The sequence below is a fragment of the Megascapheus bottae genome, chromosome 6 (assembly GCF_031878675.1).
Source record: "Megascapheus bottae isolate mThoBot1 chromosome 6, mThoBot2.hap1, whole genome shotgun sequence".
Taxonomy (NCBI): Eukaryota; Metazoa; Chordata; class Mammalia; order Rodentia; family Geomyidae; genus Megascapheus; species Megascapheus bottae.
Window position 1 is genome coordinate 50,094,004 of NC_143514.1, and position 18,706 is coordinate 50,112,709.

The 18,706-nt window shown below is 50.2% G+C and overlaps 1 protein-coding gene and 1 long non-coding RNA gene across 2 annotated transcripts in view; one reads left to right on the top strand and one right to left on the bottom strand.

The window, feature by feature from the left end:
* Slc1a7 (solute carrier family 1 member 7) overlaps nt 1-18,706 on the top strand; it is a 38,804-nt gene that overhangs the window by 2,142 nt on the left and 17,956 nt on the right. Inside the window, exons 2-3 of the mRNA XM_090334813.1 lie at nt 3,592-3,671; nt 17,837-18,052. Coding sequence (XP_090190939.1) covers nt 3,592-3,671; nt 17,837-18,052 — 296 coding nt within the window. The remainder of the gene's footprint in view (nt 1-3,591; nt 3,672-17,836; nt 18,053-18,706) is intronic.
* On the bottom strand, nt 2,827-4,195 carry LOC150061813 (uncharacterized). The gene is made up of 2 exons (XR_016535950.1): nt 4,134-4,195; nt 2,827-3,792 (listed from the first exon to the last, which is right to left on the bottom strand). It is a non-coding gene; the product is annotated as an uncharacterized LOC150061813 (long non-coding RNA).

Consider the following 18,706-nt stretch of genomic DNA (forward strand, 5'->3'; position numbering starts at 1 on the left):
GTCTGGGGGTTGGGGGGGGCCATAAGGCTTGAACTTCGCCTGGGCACTGTCCCTGAACTCTTCAGCTGGAGACTACCACCCTACCCTGGAGCCCAGCCCCATTTCCCATTTTCTTGAAGTTAATTGGAGATAAGAGTTTCAGGTCCAGGGCCGGGAGTTTGGCCTAGTGGTAGAGTGCTTGCCTAGCATGCATGAAGACCCGGGTTCGATTCCTCAGTACCACATACATAGAAAAAAGCTGGAAGTGGTGCTGAGGCTCAAGTGGTAGAGCTCTAGCTTTGAGAAAGTCCAAGGACAGTGCTCAGGCCCTGACCTCAAGCCCAGGACTGGCAAAAAAAAAAAAAAAAAAAAAAAAAAGAGTTTCAGGTCCTTTTGTGCCTGGGCTGGCTTTGATTCTCAGATGTCAGCCTCCTGAGTAGCTTGGATTATAGGCATGAGCCACCATGCCCAGTGAGCCTTCTTTTAAAACTAGATCAGCGGGCCGGGAGTTTGGCCTAGTGGTTAAAGTGCTTGCCTAGCATGCACGAAGACCCGGCTTCGATTCCTTGATACCACATACATAGAAAAAAGCCAGAAGTGGTGCTGAGGCTCAAGTGGTAGAGCTCTAGCCTTGAGAAAGCCCAAGGACAGTGCTCAGCCCCTGAGCTCAAGCCCAGGACTGGCAAAAAAACAAAAAAAAAACTAGATCAGCTTCATACTGATACCTTTCTACCTCTATCTCTTGAGTAGCTGAGATTATACACCTGTACTTCCACATCCAGCAGATGCTAGCATCTTATATCTATAGAAGTGGATGCTTCATAGAACTTTAGAGGGCTCTGATTTGGGTGGGCAAGACATTGTACTAGGAAGAAATGAGAGATGAACTCAAAATCAGGGGCTTTGATTGGAATTTTGAACCAGAGTGTTAGAACCCAGGGCCTTCTAGATCAGAGGATTCTTAGCCCTCTAGTCTCACTCTCCTGCCTGCTTAAAGAACCAGTGGGAGGCTTGACCAGAACCTTTGTCCCACATATATCTCTGGTGGTGAAGCTTCAAACGACTCAGCAGCCCCCTACATTGTGGGTGAGTCATTCTCATCCAGGCTCCAAGTCTGCCAGCAGCTGGCGTAGGTAAGCATGGCCTGTTCCCCATCGGTCTCTCACTGAAGCCTCAGAGGGAAGACCTCTGAATTCTGCTAGACAGGAGAGTCCTTTTCACTGCAGGGAAAAATCCAGCTCATACCTATTGCTTGTTCTGAGGAGCCTCCGTTGACAAGTTCTACTCACATATACAGACATTTAGTCACTTCATGTTTGTCTGTGGGCACAAGGATGAAAATCACTGGAAGGGTTGGGAATGTGGCCTAGTAGTAGAGTGCTTGCCTAGCATGCATGAAGCCCTGGGTTTGATTCCTAAGTACCACATACATAGAAAAAGCTGGAAATAACCCTATGGCTCAACTGGTATAGTGCTAGCCTTGAGCAAAAGAAGCTCAGAGACAGTACCCAGACCCTGAATTCAAGCCCTAGGACCAGCAAAAAAGAAAAAAAAAGTCACTAGAAATGCGAGGCAAGTTGTAGATGTGAAAGACAAGAGACTATCATGTGACAGTTGAAGATATGAGAGAAGATACAGTTATCATGAAACAAAATGGGATGTGGTAGAGCATATGTTTAATGCACAATATTCTCAGTTCAATCCTCAGACAACAAAAAACAAACAAACAAAAAGTCAGATGGGGTGCTCAAAAGAAGGAACAATCAGAGAATAAGGAAGAGCTTTTAGAAATATCAACTAGAAGAACCAAAAAAAAAATATATATATATATATATAAAACAATAACTGGAATAGAGTTGTAGAAATCTCCCAGAAAGTAAAAACAAAAAGATGAAAATGGAAAAAAGGAATTATAAGTAGAATGTCCAAATACGATCATTTGAAATGATTTTTAAAGTGATTCAGCAGAAAAAAATAGCAGAGAGAAATAACTTGTAAAGAATATAAGAAAAGCTCGCAAAAGAAGTAAAAGACAAGCATAGACAAGAAAGAAAAGAAGGAAGAAAAGGAATAAGTGGGGAAGAAGGGGGAGGAGGAGGGAGGGAGAGGAGGGGAGAAAGGTAGGAATATATCCATTGATTTAATTTTTTTAAGTTATAGAGATAAAATGGGCATATTTCTTTTTCTTTTTCTTTTTTTTTTCTTTTTTTGCTGGTCCCGGGGCTTGAACTCAGGGCGTGGGCACTGTCCTTGGGCTTTTTCCTCAAAGCTATCACTCTGCCACTCGAGCCATAGCACCACTTCCAGCTTTTTCTATGTATGTGGTTCTGAGGAATCGAACGCGGGTCTTCATGCATGCTAGGCAAGCACTTTATCCCTGGGCCAAACTCCCAGCCCCTGCTGAGCATATTTCTGTAGGAAGTAGATTTTCTGGTGCATTGGCCTACCATGGAAAGGAACGAGAAGCTAGTTTCTTCTCTCTCCTTGCACTGTCACTTAGAAGAGAATTCCCCTCACTCAGCTCAACTTCCTTGTCAACAAATGCATGGGCAGAGATCTCCAAAACTCCTTACTAGCATCAAAACTTTGTGTCTGGGGGTTTTCAAAGCATCAAACCATTAGCAAATCATGTTTGGCAGTGGTTTAAAAAAATACTAAGGTTCCAAGATGTAAATTAGACTGTGTTTACAAGTCCATCTGTCTGCCTCACCCATGGCCTCCTCCTCCTCTGGAGAAAGGGGCCCCAAGCTGGGGTTGCCAAGAGGAGAAAAACTGAAGCTAAACTTCATAAACAGCACCCATGGTTAAGTTAGACTTTCAGATAAAGAACCAATGCGAGAGATCAGATCAAGTAGAGAATGATCTTTCTTTGTTATCTTTCGGGCGTGGGACTCTTGTCTCTCTTTCTGGGTGGTTCTGTTCCTGATGAGCCATTATTGGAGACAACTGGACAAGGAATGGGGACCTTGGAAAGATCCAGAGAGCAGCTGGAGGAGCAGCTTAGAAGGGGCAGAGGCTTTACAGAGTCCTGCCCTCGCATCTAATCGGAGCTTCTGTTCTGGCATTGGTGGGGAATGCAATGGTAATGCAAGGGGAGAAACTCGCTTGAGGGGAGGCCTCCGTGTGCTTCTGGAACTTCCCCAGGGCCAGCAGCCACCTGCTATATCATCTGGGCTTCCTCCAGAGGATGCCTGGCTCAGTGCAGGCTGGGGAGAGTCACCAGCCCTGCCCTCTCAGCTTTCACTGTCTGCTGCACTAGAGTTCCTGTGCTGGCAGGCAGGTGACTGGCACGGTGCAGAGAGAGCTGCTGGGTACTGGGATCACTCACCATTGCCTTCTGGCAGGTGCTGGTGCTTAGAGCTCATGCGCCTCCTCCTTAGAGACTGTGAGGTCACCAGGGAGAGGGTGAGTTGCATGCTTAAGGTCACACAGTGGGCGGTGTTCGGGTTCTGTTCCTGCTGAACCTCATTGCTGGAAACACCCTGGAACCCTGCTGTGTTAGGCTGAAAGCCGGACCCTGGGCCTCTGCCACACAGGCACAGATTGGCTCCTGCTTTGAAGACAGGATCAGGCGTTGAAGAACTGTAACTCCAACTCTGGTTGTGTTTTCAGGAGATCAGTTACTTCCAGTTCCCCGGGGAGCTCTTGATGAGGATGTTGAAGATGCTGATCCTGCCACTCGTGGTCTCCAGGTGAGAGGCAGGCAGGGTGGGCTGGGCTCTGAGCATGGCGGAGTGGGCTGGCTCCCCTGCCTTCTCCTTGGGAGTGGAGGCAACGGTCCCAGGCTGGGCACCAGTCTGGGCGCAGGGCTGTCTTTAGAGAGATTGTTGCAGGCAGAATTGGTCCCTTAGGATTCAATTTCCTAGGCTGCCACCGTCCTCAGAGAAGCCTTCTGGCAACCAACCCACCCTGGGCAATGCACACCTTCATGCTCCCTTAAAGTCAGTGACTAAATAGATGACTCTATCCATGTCCCCAACAACCTTCACTCCACTAAGGCCTAAGGACACTTTCTGTTCTTGGTCCCTGTGACCCCTCCACGGCTCATGACATCACTGAGTACTCTTACCATCCTCGAATACTCCCACGATGGCCCACCTTACTTGACTTCTGCCTGCCCAGCCCCTCTGTGGGTTTCTTCTCCCTTGACTCACCTTCTCCACAGGCTACAGGTCTTCAGGGCTTTCCTCACTTACTCTGCTGTTGAGCAAATGTGTATTAGGGCAGCTTGCAGTCACTGGGATAAAATACTTGAGGAAATCAGCTACAAAAGGAAACACGTTTCAGTCTGTTGTCACTCAGCTCCATTTATCTGGGTTGGGGAGTGAGGCAGACCAGCATGACAGGGAGCATTTGAGAAAAACAAAACTGTTCCCATTGTGGAAGCAAAGGCACACTCCCCCCTCCATTACCTACCTCTTGCAACTAGGCTCTACCTCCGGACATGTTCACCACTGTCTAATATTGTATTAAATTACAAATGCATCAACTGATTTGGCCAGTGCCCTTCTGATCTAATGGCTTCTCGAGGCCCTACCTCTCAACACTGCCACCATGGAGACCAAGACTTCAGCCCATAGACTTTGGCGGCCATTTCTGTTCCAAATCACAACCATCTGTAAGCCCAGTACTTCCAGGGTGTAGAGAACCCCAACTTGACATGTGAGCCCCACACTCAATTAACCAACTACCTTCACTAACATGCTTCACAGGCTTTCAAGTTCAATGTCATCAACTTAACGTTTTACCCAATGTATCATTCCTCTGTTTCTGCTGTCAGGAAATGGCAGTTCTGTCTGTCCACCTTCTATGGTGGGTCCCCCTTCTTACCCTAGGCCTGCTGTCAGCAACCAGAGCTGGCTCTGCCTCTGAAGTAGAACCTCTCCCTCGTCCCTCCACACAGGCCTGGGGCTCTCTTCTGGATTCCACAGTAATTCTACTCATCTCCCAGCTTTGGTGTTCCCTGCCATCCATTCTCTATGACCAGAACGCTCTTGTGTTGCTCAGATTGGGCCATGGTGTTTATTTACCTGCAGAATCTGCTATGGCATTTAAAACAAGATTTCAACTCATGAGTCTGAAATAGGAGGTCCTGCATGGTTTACCCCAGCAACTTCCACCTCCTCTCAGGTCACATTAAGTCCAGCCTCTCTAGCTCTTAGTCTCCTAAGCAGATGGAATCTGTCCTCACCTCAGGGCCCGATATGTGCTGTGCCTTCTGTCTAGAACATGTTTTCCCACCATTTTACGTATCTTCCTTCTCCTCTTTAGATCTCAATGTACATGCCATCTCCTTCAAAAGACTGTCTTCACCAGGCGCAGTGGCTCATACCGTAACCCTGACTACTCAGGAGGCTGAGATCTGAGGACTGTGGTTCAATGCCAGCCCAGGCACTCTTATCTCTGTGGGACTCTTATCTCCAATTAACCACTAGAAAATGGGAAGAGAGGCTGTGGCTCAAGGAGTGGGGCGGTAGCCTTGCGTTGAAGAGCTCAAGGACAGCGCCCAGGCCCAGAGTTCAAGCCCCATAACCAACCAAAAAAACAAGACTGTCTGAGCATGATGCTCATAACTATAATCCTAGCTACTCAAGAAGATCATGGTTTGAGACCATCCAGAGAAACATTCAAGAGATGCCCATCTCAATTAATAAAGCTGGGCACAGTGGGATGAGATCCTAGCTCATCTACTCAGGAAGCAAAAATAAGAGGATGGCTGTCCAAGTCTCTCAAGGCAAAAAGTGAGACCCTATTCAAAATATAACAAAAACAAAAAGACTAGACACCTGGTTCAAGTAGTACAGCACCAGTATCACAACTACAAAACCCTGAGTTCAAAATCCTATGCTGCCCCAAACTAAATAAATATCATAAGAAGCAGAAACGGAAAGAGAAAGGAAAAGAACAAAGAGAAAAGCCTCTCCCACCTGTTCCTTCCATACCTCCTTGGCTCCCCTTCCCTCTGTTTATTAACCCTCCACCTCCTAGCACTGATCACACCTGTACGTATTCAATTCTGCCTTGTCTCTATCTTCTGCTGCACTGTAAGCATGGTAATGCCAGCGTTCATATGGTTGGTACTCAGAGTACCAGTCTAGTGAGTTAAGTACTGCGACCACACTCTTCCGCTGTGTTTTCTGGGGCTGATTCCTGCAGTAGGCTCTGCAGACCCAGAAATGAACATGATCTTCCTTTCCTCTAGTTGCTGCTGGATGTGGTGAGACAGGTAGAAAAACAGACCTCTCCCAGAGGCTGAAATGCAGGGATGGAGGGTACGGGGCCTCCTGCAGGGCAGCACTATGCTCCAGTGCTGTGTCCTCACTGCCAACCAGACCAGTGCCATGGCAAAGCCAGAGCCCTCTGTGTAGACCCTGGAGTCACACACGTGAGTCCCCCCACCCATCCCAGCTCTGCCATTGGCTAAGTGCAAACCACTTAGCTTAAGAAAACCCTTGTTCAGAAGTCTGAGGTCTGGATCTTAGGCCTGCCCCCCCTCCGCCACCCCCTATTGTGGTGTGATCTGGGGTAAGGCATTCCCCCTCCTCCCCCCCCCCCCCCCCCCGCGCCGGGCTCTGGGCTCTCTGTGAGTTCTGGCTCTCTCCATCAGCCCAGAGTGCTTTCTCAAGGCTGGAGTTGGGATGTGGTCTTAACTTGAGAAAAGCCAGTATGTTCATACGTCTCCTTTGTTTGGGATACAGTTTGGGCTGGTGTAGAACAATCATGTCGCTGAGAAATCAAAACATGTTCATGATTGTCCTACCAAGAGAGAATTGAACTTTTTTGGGGTGGGGAGGGAATGATGCTTTTCTGAGCTCTGACCCTCCCTCCTTCTCCTGGGCATCTCAGCCAGCGAGGAGCACTCCCTTTGGGGTGAGCACACCACCAAAGTTGTTTGGCAAATCCACCTGTCAAGCCTCACCCTGAGCGTTCATGGACTGAGCTGCTGAGCAGCGCAGGCAGGGATGTGGGGTTGTTCCGCCATGCTGGGGACCGAGCTCCAGACCTCACACGCTAGGCTAAGCTAGGTCAGTGCTTTACCACTGGACTACATGTCCCATCCAGACTGCTTCTTAAAGCCCCATCAGTGTTCTGAAATCAGAGGGTTTGTTTGGTTTATTTTTTTTTAATATTTTTTGGTGCCAGTACTGGGACTTGAACTCAGCGGCTGAGTGTTGGTCCTTAGCTTTTTCCACTTAAGGCTGGTGCTCTACCACGTGAGCCTCCATTCTACTTCCAGTTTGGTTTTTTTTTTTCTGATTAACTGGAGCAATGAGTCTCACAGACTTTACTGCCTGGACTGGCTTCAAGGATGATCCTCAGATCTCAGCCTCTGGAAAAGCTAGGGTTAAAGTCATTCAGCGGAAGTCAGAGTTTCTCAAAACCTGATTCCCTTGAGGTCCAGCCTTCCTCCTTGTAGGTAGCTGAAGAGCTTCAGAGAGCTGCTGTTCCTCCATTCTTCCTCAAGGCTTTAGGCTGCACCCCAAGCATCTGGGGCTTTCTGCCTCATGGCCTCAGGGCAGGAGAGGACACACATTCAGACTCATTTGCTTCTAGTTCCAAGTTTGGGCTCCAGAGCTTGGCACTCAGGACTGTCTGCTCTCTCCTCATCTCAGGAAATCTGCTGTTCCCTCCCTACACCAAGCCTGAATCCATATGGCCTTAAGCACACCACATGCTTTCCTGTCTCCATATCTCACTCAGGCTGACCCACTGCTCCTGCTGTCCTCCCTTCTCCTAGCTCAGCTCCTGTCTGTGAAATCTTCCTAGCATCTCATTTGTTGGTATTGGTGATAGCCTGTCAATACAGATAAATAATCCTGCATCGTTAGGTAAACAGATTTGAATCACAGCTAATGTATTTTATTAAGGAGTAAAGGCCAAATAACAAATGCCAGTATGCACTTTCCTGGGGATAAATGCACCTGACTGGGGACCAGGTTGGGCTATTGCATAAAGAAGTTTCCAAAACAAGATAGGGGGGCGGGGGTGGGGGAGGGAAATGGGGACCAAGACATGAGAAAGGGTATCAATATATGTGAAGTAATGCACCTTCTATCTGATGAATATAATGTAACCCTGCTATTAATTACAATAAAAAATATATGAGAAAAAAAAGTTCTTCCACTGCTACCAAGGAGATCAGATGAGTGGAGTGGCTAGCCTGCCATTGGCCCTGTGGCTCTGGTTCCTTCCTCGTGGAGTATCACAGGGCCTGGTAGAAATCTGCACATTACCCCTTCCAGGTGCCAGTCCCTGCTCAGGCCACAGCAATGCCCACTGGACACTGATCATATCCAAATGCTCTGTTTTTATTCCTCAGAGTCACCTCAGCAATCCCTGAGGTTGGCTCCCTGGGGGTTCAGCCTGGGACCCTTTTGTGCCAGCAACCCTTGGTCATGGACACGCTAGTGTACCCCAACACTAATCTTAAGCGACAGGAAGCAGAGTCTCTGAGCCCTGCATGCAGTTAGCACGCCCTTCCACCACATCCTAGATCTTCAGGGTCCCCTCCTCCTGGGGAGTGGGTACCTTCTCAGCTGGAATCCACCATGTGATACATTCTTCTCAAGATGAAAGTGGCTGCAGGACGACTTCCTGTTTCCACCTAGGAGCACAGAAGCCTCAGACATGTCACGTGACACTGGCATAGACCAGTGTAAGACCCTGAGTTCAAATCTGAATACCACCCAAACAAAGAAAACCTAAAAAGCAGCCACTGGGGCCTAGGAGTCTTCCAGTCCTAATCTGTCCCAGTAAGCCTACTTGTTACTGATTCATTTTGCTTTTAATTCTCCCCTCCCCCCCTTTAAGTTCTTGGAAAATATTTCAGTGTCCCTTTCACACACCAAAAAAAGTGTTCCAGGCTACTTTTTTGGTTTTCATATAGCATAGTATCATCAGCCTTTCCACCTTGTACTCTCACCTTGGTGAGAGAGTGAGAGCGAGAGAGAGAGAGCGAGAGCGAGAGCGAGAGCGAGAGCGAGAGCGAGAGAGAGAGAGAGAGAGAGAGAGAGAGAGAGAGAGAGAGAGAGAGAGAATTATGGCTCCAGTGGGGCTGCAGTTTGTGCCTAACTTTGAGATATCAAATGAGCCTTGTTTCCACACATCCCCAGACAAGATCAACACAAGGAAAGAGGTTAATCCAGCATCTGGATCCAGCTAGAGCCTCCAGTGCTCTGCTTACGTTAGGCCGCCCTCACTCTGCAGTTTCTTAAACCAGGCGTCATTCAGTGAAAACTGAATCCATGTGTTTGTGATTCACTGAGGCCCAGTGTGACCAAGTGTTGTAAGCTCCACCTCACTTCAAGAAACCTAAGTGTGTGTGTGTGTGTGTGTGTGTGTGTGTGTGAAAGTGTGGTGTGCATCTGTACATATATGTAAAGCAGGTATCTGTGTTCTGCTATATGCATTGATTTCCTTCCTATTTCTTGTAAGAATTTTAAGCTGATTTTTCTTAGAATCAGGAAGTCATGTTTGGCCAAAATAATCTCACCATTCCTTTCTCTCTCTGGCAGAGGAACTCTAGCTTGGCAGAAAACTCCCAAACACCCACATTCTGACTCCTTGGAGATGGTCCTGGGCCAAGCAGACAGAGTCTGGTTTAGGAGCCAGTGTGCAGGCAGCTGCCCAGCTCCCCAGCATGGGTAGTGGGTGGGAGGGAGGCAGGGGGCGTGGGCAGCCAGAGAGCCAAATCCTGAGCAGCCCCGTGCTTCTGGTCTCTGCCCACAAGCCATGGCAGCCCTTCTTAGCAGAGTTGTGTGGCCTTCTGCGGGCGCGCCTTGGGAGCTGTCCTTGGCCCTCATGCCTGGTCAGCTGAGAGCCTTACTCATGAGAAAGGGAATGGGGCCCAGCTGTGGGCTGCAGGAGGGTCAGACCTTTAGCCTGGTGACTCCTGGAGATCTCCATCAATCCCATACACCCATGTTGTTGCCCCCTTCCAGTTAGAGATAGCCTAGTCCTGCCCGAGGATCCAGTCAGTAGCCACCTCTGGGAAGCCTGGCCCACTCCCAGGTGCGTTAGCCTTGGCTTCTGGTCCCTCTCTCAGTCACCATCAATGGCACATGCCTTTGTGTGGTCTAGTTGCAAGCCTTACCATGCCCTGGAGCAGAGCTCCTGAGAACACTCAGAGCAAGTGCTCACCCTTGGAGAAAATAGAAAGGCATACCAGGATGTGGAGATGTATGTGGTTTGGTGGTTTAATGCTGCTCCTGGGGCTTAAACTCAGGGCCTGAGTGATGTTCTTTAGCTTTTCATTCAAAGCTGGAGTTCGACCACTTGAGCCACAGCTCCACTTCTGGGTTTTTGTTAATGAGAGATAAGTGTTTCACAGACTTTCCTCAGATCCTCAGATCCCATTCCCCAGAGTAGCTAGGATTGCAGACATGAGTACTGGTGCCTAACTTGTAGGTGAGTTTGGAAAGGATCTTGAAGAACTTGTGCTCAGGAGAGGTCATTCAGGCAGCTTAGCCTGAGCCTGGGGGGCAGATACCAGGAGCCCCACTGAAGAAGGGGGGCAGAGACCTGTGTTCCCCTCCACGGAGGGACCTTCTTTCCCTCAGGAACAGCGTCCTAACCACACAGCCTGGTTGAGAGCAGCCAGGCAGCTGTGCTTCACAGCTGGCCCTGGTGAATCTCTGCCCCCCACTCCTTGCTCACATGCGGCTGACACCTGACCTTGCCCTTCATGCCAGAAAATGATTCAGAATAGTTGGTGGTGGAAGCTGTCTGAGGGCTCCCAGCTTTGGCTCTTGATCCAGCTCAAGCACAACAGGTATACAAATGCCAGTAGAGTTTCCTCTGGGTGCTCCAGACCTCAGGGTTCCAAGGATGGCAAGGGATACCAAGGGAGCAGTGTCCCCTCAGGAGGAAGCTCCAGGGAGCCAGAGAGGGGTGCATAGCCTTCCTGGGTGAGGGTCTTCCTGAAACAGGAAGGATTTTTCTAACCAGTATAACCAGCCCAGGGTGTAGAGAGTGACCATGTGCTCCTCTGAGATGTGGCAGCAGAGATAGCAGGGAACTTTCTGCCTTCTGGAGAGGTCCTGGGACTCTCCAGGTGTCTGGTGCTCAAATCTGTCTGAGCATCCTGCCTCAGGCCCTAGAAGGAATTGGCTTGGGGGCTGGCAATGTGTCTTAGTGATAGAGTGCTTGCTTAGCATGCATGAAGCCCTGGGTTCAATTCCTCAGTACCATGTACACAGAAAAAAGCAGGAAGTGACACCATGGCTCAAGAGGTAGAGCACTAGCCTTGAGCAAAGAGAAGCTCAGTGCCTAGGCCCTGAGTTCAAACTCCACGACTGGAAAAAAAAAAAAAAAAAAAAGGAATTGGCTTGGGGGTATGGGTGTGGCAGAGCCATCTGGGAAGTGTAACTGCTGCTAACGTGGCTCTTACTGTCAGCTGCTGGGCCTGTCTTCTGCTCAGAGGAAAAGGCCAATCAAGATCCCTGGAAGGCCTGAAGGAACCCTCTTTCCTGCAGATCCCCAGATGCCTTCTTTTTTGCTGTTGTTGGTCATGGGCTTTAAACTTAGGGCCTGGGCACTGTCCCTGAGCTTGTTGACTCAGGGCTAATGCTCTACTATTTTGAGCCACAGCACTATTTCTGTTTTCTGGTAGTTAATTGGAGATAAGAGTCTCACAGACCTTCCTGCCCAGGCTGGTCTCAGCCCTTTCAATGGCTAGGATTACAATGTGAGCCACCTGCTCAGGGCTCCAGAAGCCTCTTGTCTATCAGCGGACTCCCTGCTACTGTGTCTCAGGGCCAGCCCAGGAGAGGTTCTATGACCAGGTCAGCTGAGGTCAGACTTGGGACTGACCCAGGGACTTGGCCCAGTGGCTTGGGCTCCAGCTCCAGCTCCTTCCAGTCCCTCAGGCCTCCTGAGGCAGAAGGCTGTGTTGTGCTTAACAGTCACTGTGTGATTTGGCAAGCTGTCCACACCTTTGAGAAGGATGGTTCTTCTGGCAGTCACTGTGGGTACTGAACCCAGGTCCTCATGGCTTCCCCATCATTTCCACTCAAGGTATGGGCCTCCAGCTTCACAGTGCCCTCTCCCCCAACTGTGTCTCTGTCACCTGCTGCCTAGCCTAGCTGCTCTCTACGGGACCCAATCCCCTACGCTTCTCCCTTCCCTTTCCTTTCCTTAGGGAATCTTGGGAGGCAGGTCTGTGGCAGCCTTGAGGAGCCTCAGAGTTTAGCTCAGGGCCCACAGCCCTTGGTTAATCGCATGTCCCAGGCAACCTGCTGGCAGCTAACAAAATCCCACTGTCTCCTCCTTCCCACTGGCTGCAGCAAGAGCTTTGCTCCCCTCCCCTGCAGCAGGGCTTGCAGTCTCCCTGCTGCTAAAGCCAGGCACAGCCCAGCGCACATCTGTGCTGGTTTGCTGGTGTCAGACTTGGCCTGTGGTCCTAGCCTGCTGGGGTCCCTCATCTGCCACATTAGCTGTTCCTCCAGCTTTCTGACCTCTACAAATCTGATCCACATGCTGTCAGTGGCCTTGGAGAAACCATTGATAAAAATGGCCAGAAATGAGAGAGCTGAAAATAGAGCCCTGAAGTGTCCTGTTAGAGACCCCATCTTCTGCCTGCAATCAAGGTTCCATCTCCTCCAGCTAGTCTCCATGGCTAGAAGTTCTGGTGCCAACCGCTTCAATGTGGCACAGTGCCAGGGACACTCCCCTACCCCTTGCAAGGGAACCAAAGCTGGCACAAGTGGCTTGCTCTCAGGGAACCTACAATCAAGGCTCATAGTCACCAGAGCTCACCAGGCATTCTTATAATCCCGTCCAGAAGGTTCCCCTGACCAAGTATCATACACATCAGTTAAAATGTATCCAGGCCCAGGCAGGCCCTGGGCTCTGAGGACCTAGAATTAGCCTGGGTTCAGTCACCCTCTAAGGGCAGCTCCCAGTCTCCTGGTACACAGTGACATATCACAGGACAGCGATGACACAGAAGGAACACATAACGGCCCTGAAGTGTGGCCTAGTGGTGGAGTGCTTGTCTAGCATGCATGAAGCCCTGGGTTCGATTCCTCGGTACCCCATATACAGAAAAAGCCTGAAATGGTGCTGTGGCTCAAGTGGCAGAACACTAGCCTTGAGCAAAGTATCCAAGGACAGCGTCCAGGCCCTGAGTTCAAGCCCCAGGACTGGCAAAAAAGAAAGAATACTTAACAACTGGAATGTATTGCATACCTATTATGGACCAGACATTATTTTAAATCATAGTTGGCCCTCTTCACAAACCACCATCATCTCATTTATCCTCAAAGCAACAACATCATTTGCCATGACTCCTGCCTAGTGATGCATGTGCTTGGGGCCGTCCTCGCCTCCATGGGGCTTAGGGAGGCCTTCAGAGGGAGGTGGTACTGAGCAGAGAGGGAAACTCTTCTTTTGGAGATAGAGTTTAAACTCAGAACTTTGTTCTTACTAAAGAGGTGCTCTGTCACTCGAGTCATGTCCTCAGCCCTTTTTGCTGTGGCTTATTTTTCCAAGAGGGTTTTCCTTTTTGCCCAGGCCATCTTAGGACCATAAATCTATCTATGCTTCCTTTGTAGCTGGTGCTACCCCACCTGGCCCCTCCCTCTGTCTTAACTAATTCACTCTACACTCCTTCCTTGCCACCCTGGCCAGAGCAGGTACATTGGACCAAGACAAGTCAAGGATGGTTCAAGAGTGTGCAGAGTCACTGAAGGGCCAAAGCTGTTGGGGGGGGGGTGTCCCACAATTGGAGGATCCTACAGACTGGTTAGCTTGCTGGGCTCATTGGTGAGGAGCACAGGCAGCCTGGGTTCACGGGCAGGCAGAGCATTAGAAGAGGCCTTTGCAATCCCACCTACCACCGGGGGACGGGAACTCTGGCAAATGGCAGCACTATTCACAGCTGTCTGATACAGGATGAGCCTCTGTGCCCACCTGGGTGGGGAGGGAGTGGCGTGAGAATCAGGCAAGGTGGGTAAGCATCCCTTTTCTCCCACCACCAGGACCCAGCAGCTACTGCCTCCTTTTCCTTTCCCTATCCTGCAAGTAGAACAATTAGCAGATTGAAGCTGCCTGGGTCCTGCAAACCTGCCCATCTCTGTGGGTTAATGTTTCTAATCACTGCAATCTCTTGATCCCCAATCCCTGGGCTTTGATGGTGGCCAGATGGCTTGGGAGGGAGTTACAGTCTCTAGACTCTTGGAACTGTTCTCTGGGCCTCTGAGGGACCTTATGAGCTCCCAGGAACACCCAGTCAAGCCTAGAATGGGGCAGGCAAGGAAGTTGTCTGTTGTCCCTGCTATAACTTACACAGCCAGAGGAGCATTTGAAGTCATCCTCATGGAACCTCCTAGTCTATCTAAAAGCCTTGGTCTAGCATCCCAACAGGTAGTTACCTGGGCCTTACTTGGACTCTTCCTAAGATGGGGAGCTCACCACCTCAGGTTTTAAGCCAAGCCTGTATCACTGAGAGGCACTGTGGGAGAGGAGGAACCCCAGAGAGTTCCAGTCAGGATCCCACGCCAGCCTCTAGGATGTGGCGCTGGGCAGCTGGGCCAATTATCACCAGCTCCTCCACCTGTGTTCTCTGACCTCAGATTTTCACACCTGAACTGTTCAGGAGAGTGGCCACCAGTGAGAGCCCTGGAAAGGTAGCTGGTGCCACCAAGGAACTGGACTCTTTTTTTTTTTTTTTTGCCAGTCATGGGGCTTGAACTCAGGGCCTGAGCACTGTCCTTGGGCTTTCTTAAGGCTAGAGCTCTACCACTTAAGCCACAGCACCACTTCCAGCTTTTTCTTTTATGTAATACTGAGGAATCAAACCCGGGTCTTCGTGCATGCTAGGCAAGCACTCTACCACTTAGGCCAAACTCCTGGTTCTGAACTCTTAACTTCAGTTAATTAAAAATTAAAATTGGAGCAATACAAAAAAATTCTCTAGATATTATACATTCAAATGGTAATGTTTTGGATTTACTAGATTGAAAGTGTTCTAAAAAAATGAACTGCACCTCTTTCTTTTTACTTTCTTTTTTTTTGAGTCTGGGTCTTATGTAATAGTCAGATGGCCTTGACTCAAGGTCATCTGGCTCTGCCTCCTGAGTAGTGAGATTGCAGGTGTGAAGCATCACACAAGACTTCCTTTGACTTTTTTTATTAAAGAATTTATTAATGTTGATTTTTACATCATATTTCAAATGACGTGTTTAACATTCCTTTGACTTTTTAATATGACTAGACAATCTCTTTTTTTTGGTCAGTTGTGGAGTTTGAACTCAGGGCCTGGGCACTCTCCCTGAGCAGTTTCTATCAAGGCCAGTGCTAGACAACTTTAAGCAACCAATTTGGCTCACACGATGGTCCTCTATGTCTTCAGAGTTTGCTTAAGGTTTTCATGTGCTAAATGCTGAGGTGTTTGGGAAGCAGTAAGGCTCCCAACAAACTTTAGGTTCTGGGCAGAGTACCAGGGGTCCTCAGAGAAACAGGGAAAACAAAATGCATCTCTTCCTAGAGCTTGGGAGATGGGGCGGGGCATGCCCCATGCCCCTCCAGACCCCCCTCTCATCTTCTCCACCATGGCCATCACCTGTAGTCACCCTGGCACCTCCACCACCAGCTGAGGAACCAGCTTGTGTGCCAGTTGTTGCCATCTTGCTCCTGCCACCTTTCTCGCTCTGTGCTTTCCATTGCCTTGGGGAGGTTGAAGCTCCAGAGCAGAGTTTCATGCTGGGGGGGAGGGGGAGATTCATTCCATTTTCCTGAGTGTAAAGCCTCCAGGACAAGAGGCCAAGAGGGTACTGATCCTGTCTAGAATCTACACTCCTTCCCTCCATCCCTGTGTCAGGCTTTTTTCCCTCAGGAGCCCTTCTGAAATCCAATGCTCATCCATGTGCCCTTTTCCTGCTCAACCCCTGCTGATTTGTCCCCGTGTCCCCATGCTGTTGCCTCCCTCCCTCCCCACTGCCAGAATGAAAACTCCTTGATGTCTAGAATAGATGCTGGTGTCTCTGTGGAGCCAAGGAAGGCACAACAGAGTAGGCGTGAAAAGACAAGCCTGGAGATGGGGTCTGCAGTCTGGATTGCTGGTGCTGGAGTCAAGGTGACTGTGAGCCGATTCTTCTCCCAAGGTCAGGCTCCCCTGTGGCCCGAGGCCTGGGCCTGTCTGTGGGCTCCATTGTGGAAGGAGGAAGTAATGAATGGCATGGGCTGGTGCACTGGTCCTGGGGGTGACTTCTCTTGGAGAATGGTCACCGTGGCCCCATTTCCTCTGGTTATACAATCCCATTATGAGGCCTTTGGGATTTATGTCTGAGATCCACTTCTAAGCCCATCACTAACATATGGCACCCTAGCAGGAGGACCAAGACAGTGAACAGGGACTCTTCATTCATTCATTCATTTAGCCACCTGCTACTGAGCCATGCCCTGGGCCAGTCTTAGCTGCCTGGACTGGCTCTGTTCACTCAGCATTGTCAGACCTTGGCCCATCCAGACAGATGCTTCAGGAAATCGTGACTTTGAGAGGCAGGAGTGGGGGCAGAGGGAAGTACAGGGACTCAGTGGGAAGCAAGCCCGGTGGTCAGGAAAGCTTCTTGGGGAAGAGACCCCCCTTGCCCGTGCCTTGATGGGGGGGAGGGCTTCAGCTGTGTGCCGGCAGAGTAGGGTTCAGGCTTTCTCTGTAGGGCCCTGGTGCTGGCTGCTGTGTGCAATCTGTGAAAGGAGGGCAGAGGTGGGTGGGTAGGGATTATCTGCTCTTGTTTACATGATTAAAACCAGACAAATACTTCCTTTATCTGAAAGAATGAAAGGGCTTTGGGGAAAAATCCTTTTGGCAGCAAAACAAAGGCATTTCCTTAATTAATCTCTTGCTCTCTCTCTCTCTCTCTCTCTCATCTCTCTCTCTCTCTCTCTCTCTCTCTCTCTCTCGCTCTCTCTCTCTCTCTCTCTCTCTCCTCCCCCTCCCTCCCTCCCTCCCTCCCCTCCCTCCCTCTCTCTCTCTCTCTCTCTCTCTCTCTCTCTCTCTCTCTCTCTCTCTCTCTCTCTGTCTCTCTCTCTGTCTCTCTCTCTGTCTCTCTCCCTCTCTCTCCCTCTCTCTCTGCCCAGCCCCTCCTCTGCAGCTAACCTGGGGGTAGAGAACCCAGGTTAGCCGTTACAGAGTCCAGGGATGAGAGGGGCACAAGTTCCCTCAACATTAAACCCTGCCAGGGCAAGTCTGGGCCAGGAACTTCCCCAAGATGGCCGGGGGTGGAGAAGCAACTCTCAAGGTCCCATTTTGGAGATGGGGATCCTGCGATTCCTAAATGGAAGAGTGACGTGCTTTGTGGGAGGGCATCTGGATGGCCAGTTGGCAGAGCTAGGACAGGGCCACTGCTTCCTAGCTCACTGCTCGGACTCACTCATTGGCTGATGTGGTCTGCATGACCACCTGCACTTTGTCCACTCTTGCTGGGCATTAGGGACTCAGCAAGAAGTCAGGCCTTCCTTTACTTGGTTCTCAAGAATGACAGGGAAGCAGTGACAACCAGGTCCTTACAGAGGAGGCTGGGGCTGAGGTAGCCCCAGAACACTGGAGGGAGCCAGGCAGTGCAGAAGGAATCCTCTGAAGAGATGACGCCAAGTCTGGTCTTGCCTAGTGGGTAGGAGTTAGGTAAGTGGCAGAGAGGAAGGGAATTACCTGGAGGGGTGGGCAGCCTGAGCTGTGATGCCCTTAGCTGGTGACCCTGGGAGTCGGGGGAGAGCTGAGCAGCAAGAGAGGCTAGAAGAAGCCCCAGACATGGATGACTGAGAGGTCTCCTGGAGCACATGGGGTACTGGGCCTGGGGTGGGGGATTGGAGTGAGCAGTGTCTTGCAGACACATCCTGGCCTTCCTCCCCCTCCTAGCTTGATGTCAGGCCTGGCCTCCCTGGATGCCAAGACCTCCAGCCGCCTGGGCATCCTCACCGTGGCCTACTATCTATGGACCACCTTCCTGGCTGTTGTCGTGGGCATCATCATGGTTTCCATCATCCATCCAGGCGGTGCAGCCCAGAAAGAGATGACTGAGCAGAGCGGGAAGCCAGTCACCAGCTCTGCAGATGCCCTGCTGGACCTTATCCGGTAACTCCCACCCGTCCCTGGGGGTGGGATGGGGTTTGGGGAGTGTTGAAATCACCTCTCCAACTTCTGTGCTAACAAGCTCACCATGGGTCCGGGTGGAGGTGGAGGCGGAGCATCTTAAGGCAGTGATGAACGTGTCTGACCTGCAGCCAGGGCCTCACGCAGGTTCCCCCTGAGCCATCTGCCCATGAGGCTGGCCGCCAGGGGGACAAGATGTCAGTTTCTCTCTGACTGCGACAGGGGCAGAGCAGAATCTAAACGTGATTGCTGACTAAGCTATAGGCAACTGCGGACACTCAGCTTGCAAGGAACAAGGGCAGTAGTGAGGGTCACCTGCCTTTCTTTATTACTTCCCTTTACACAGATGAAGGGTGAGGTTCAAAAAGGTGCAACTGGGGCTGGGAATGTGACTCAGTGGTAGAGTGCTTGTCTCCCATGCATGAAGCGCTGGGTTCAATTCCTCAGTACCACATAAACAGAAAAAAAACCAGATGTAGTACTGTGGCTCAAGTGGTAGAGTGCTAGCCTAGAGCAACAGAAGCTCAAGGATAGTGCCCAGGCCCTGAGTTCAAGCCCCAGTACTGGCAAAATACAAAAACAAAACAGTTGCCATTGTCCCAAGTTACCTAGCAGGGAAGACTCAGCGGGCTGAGG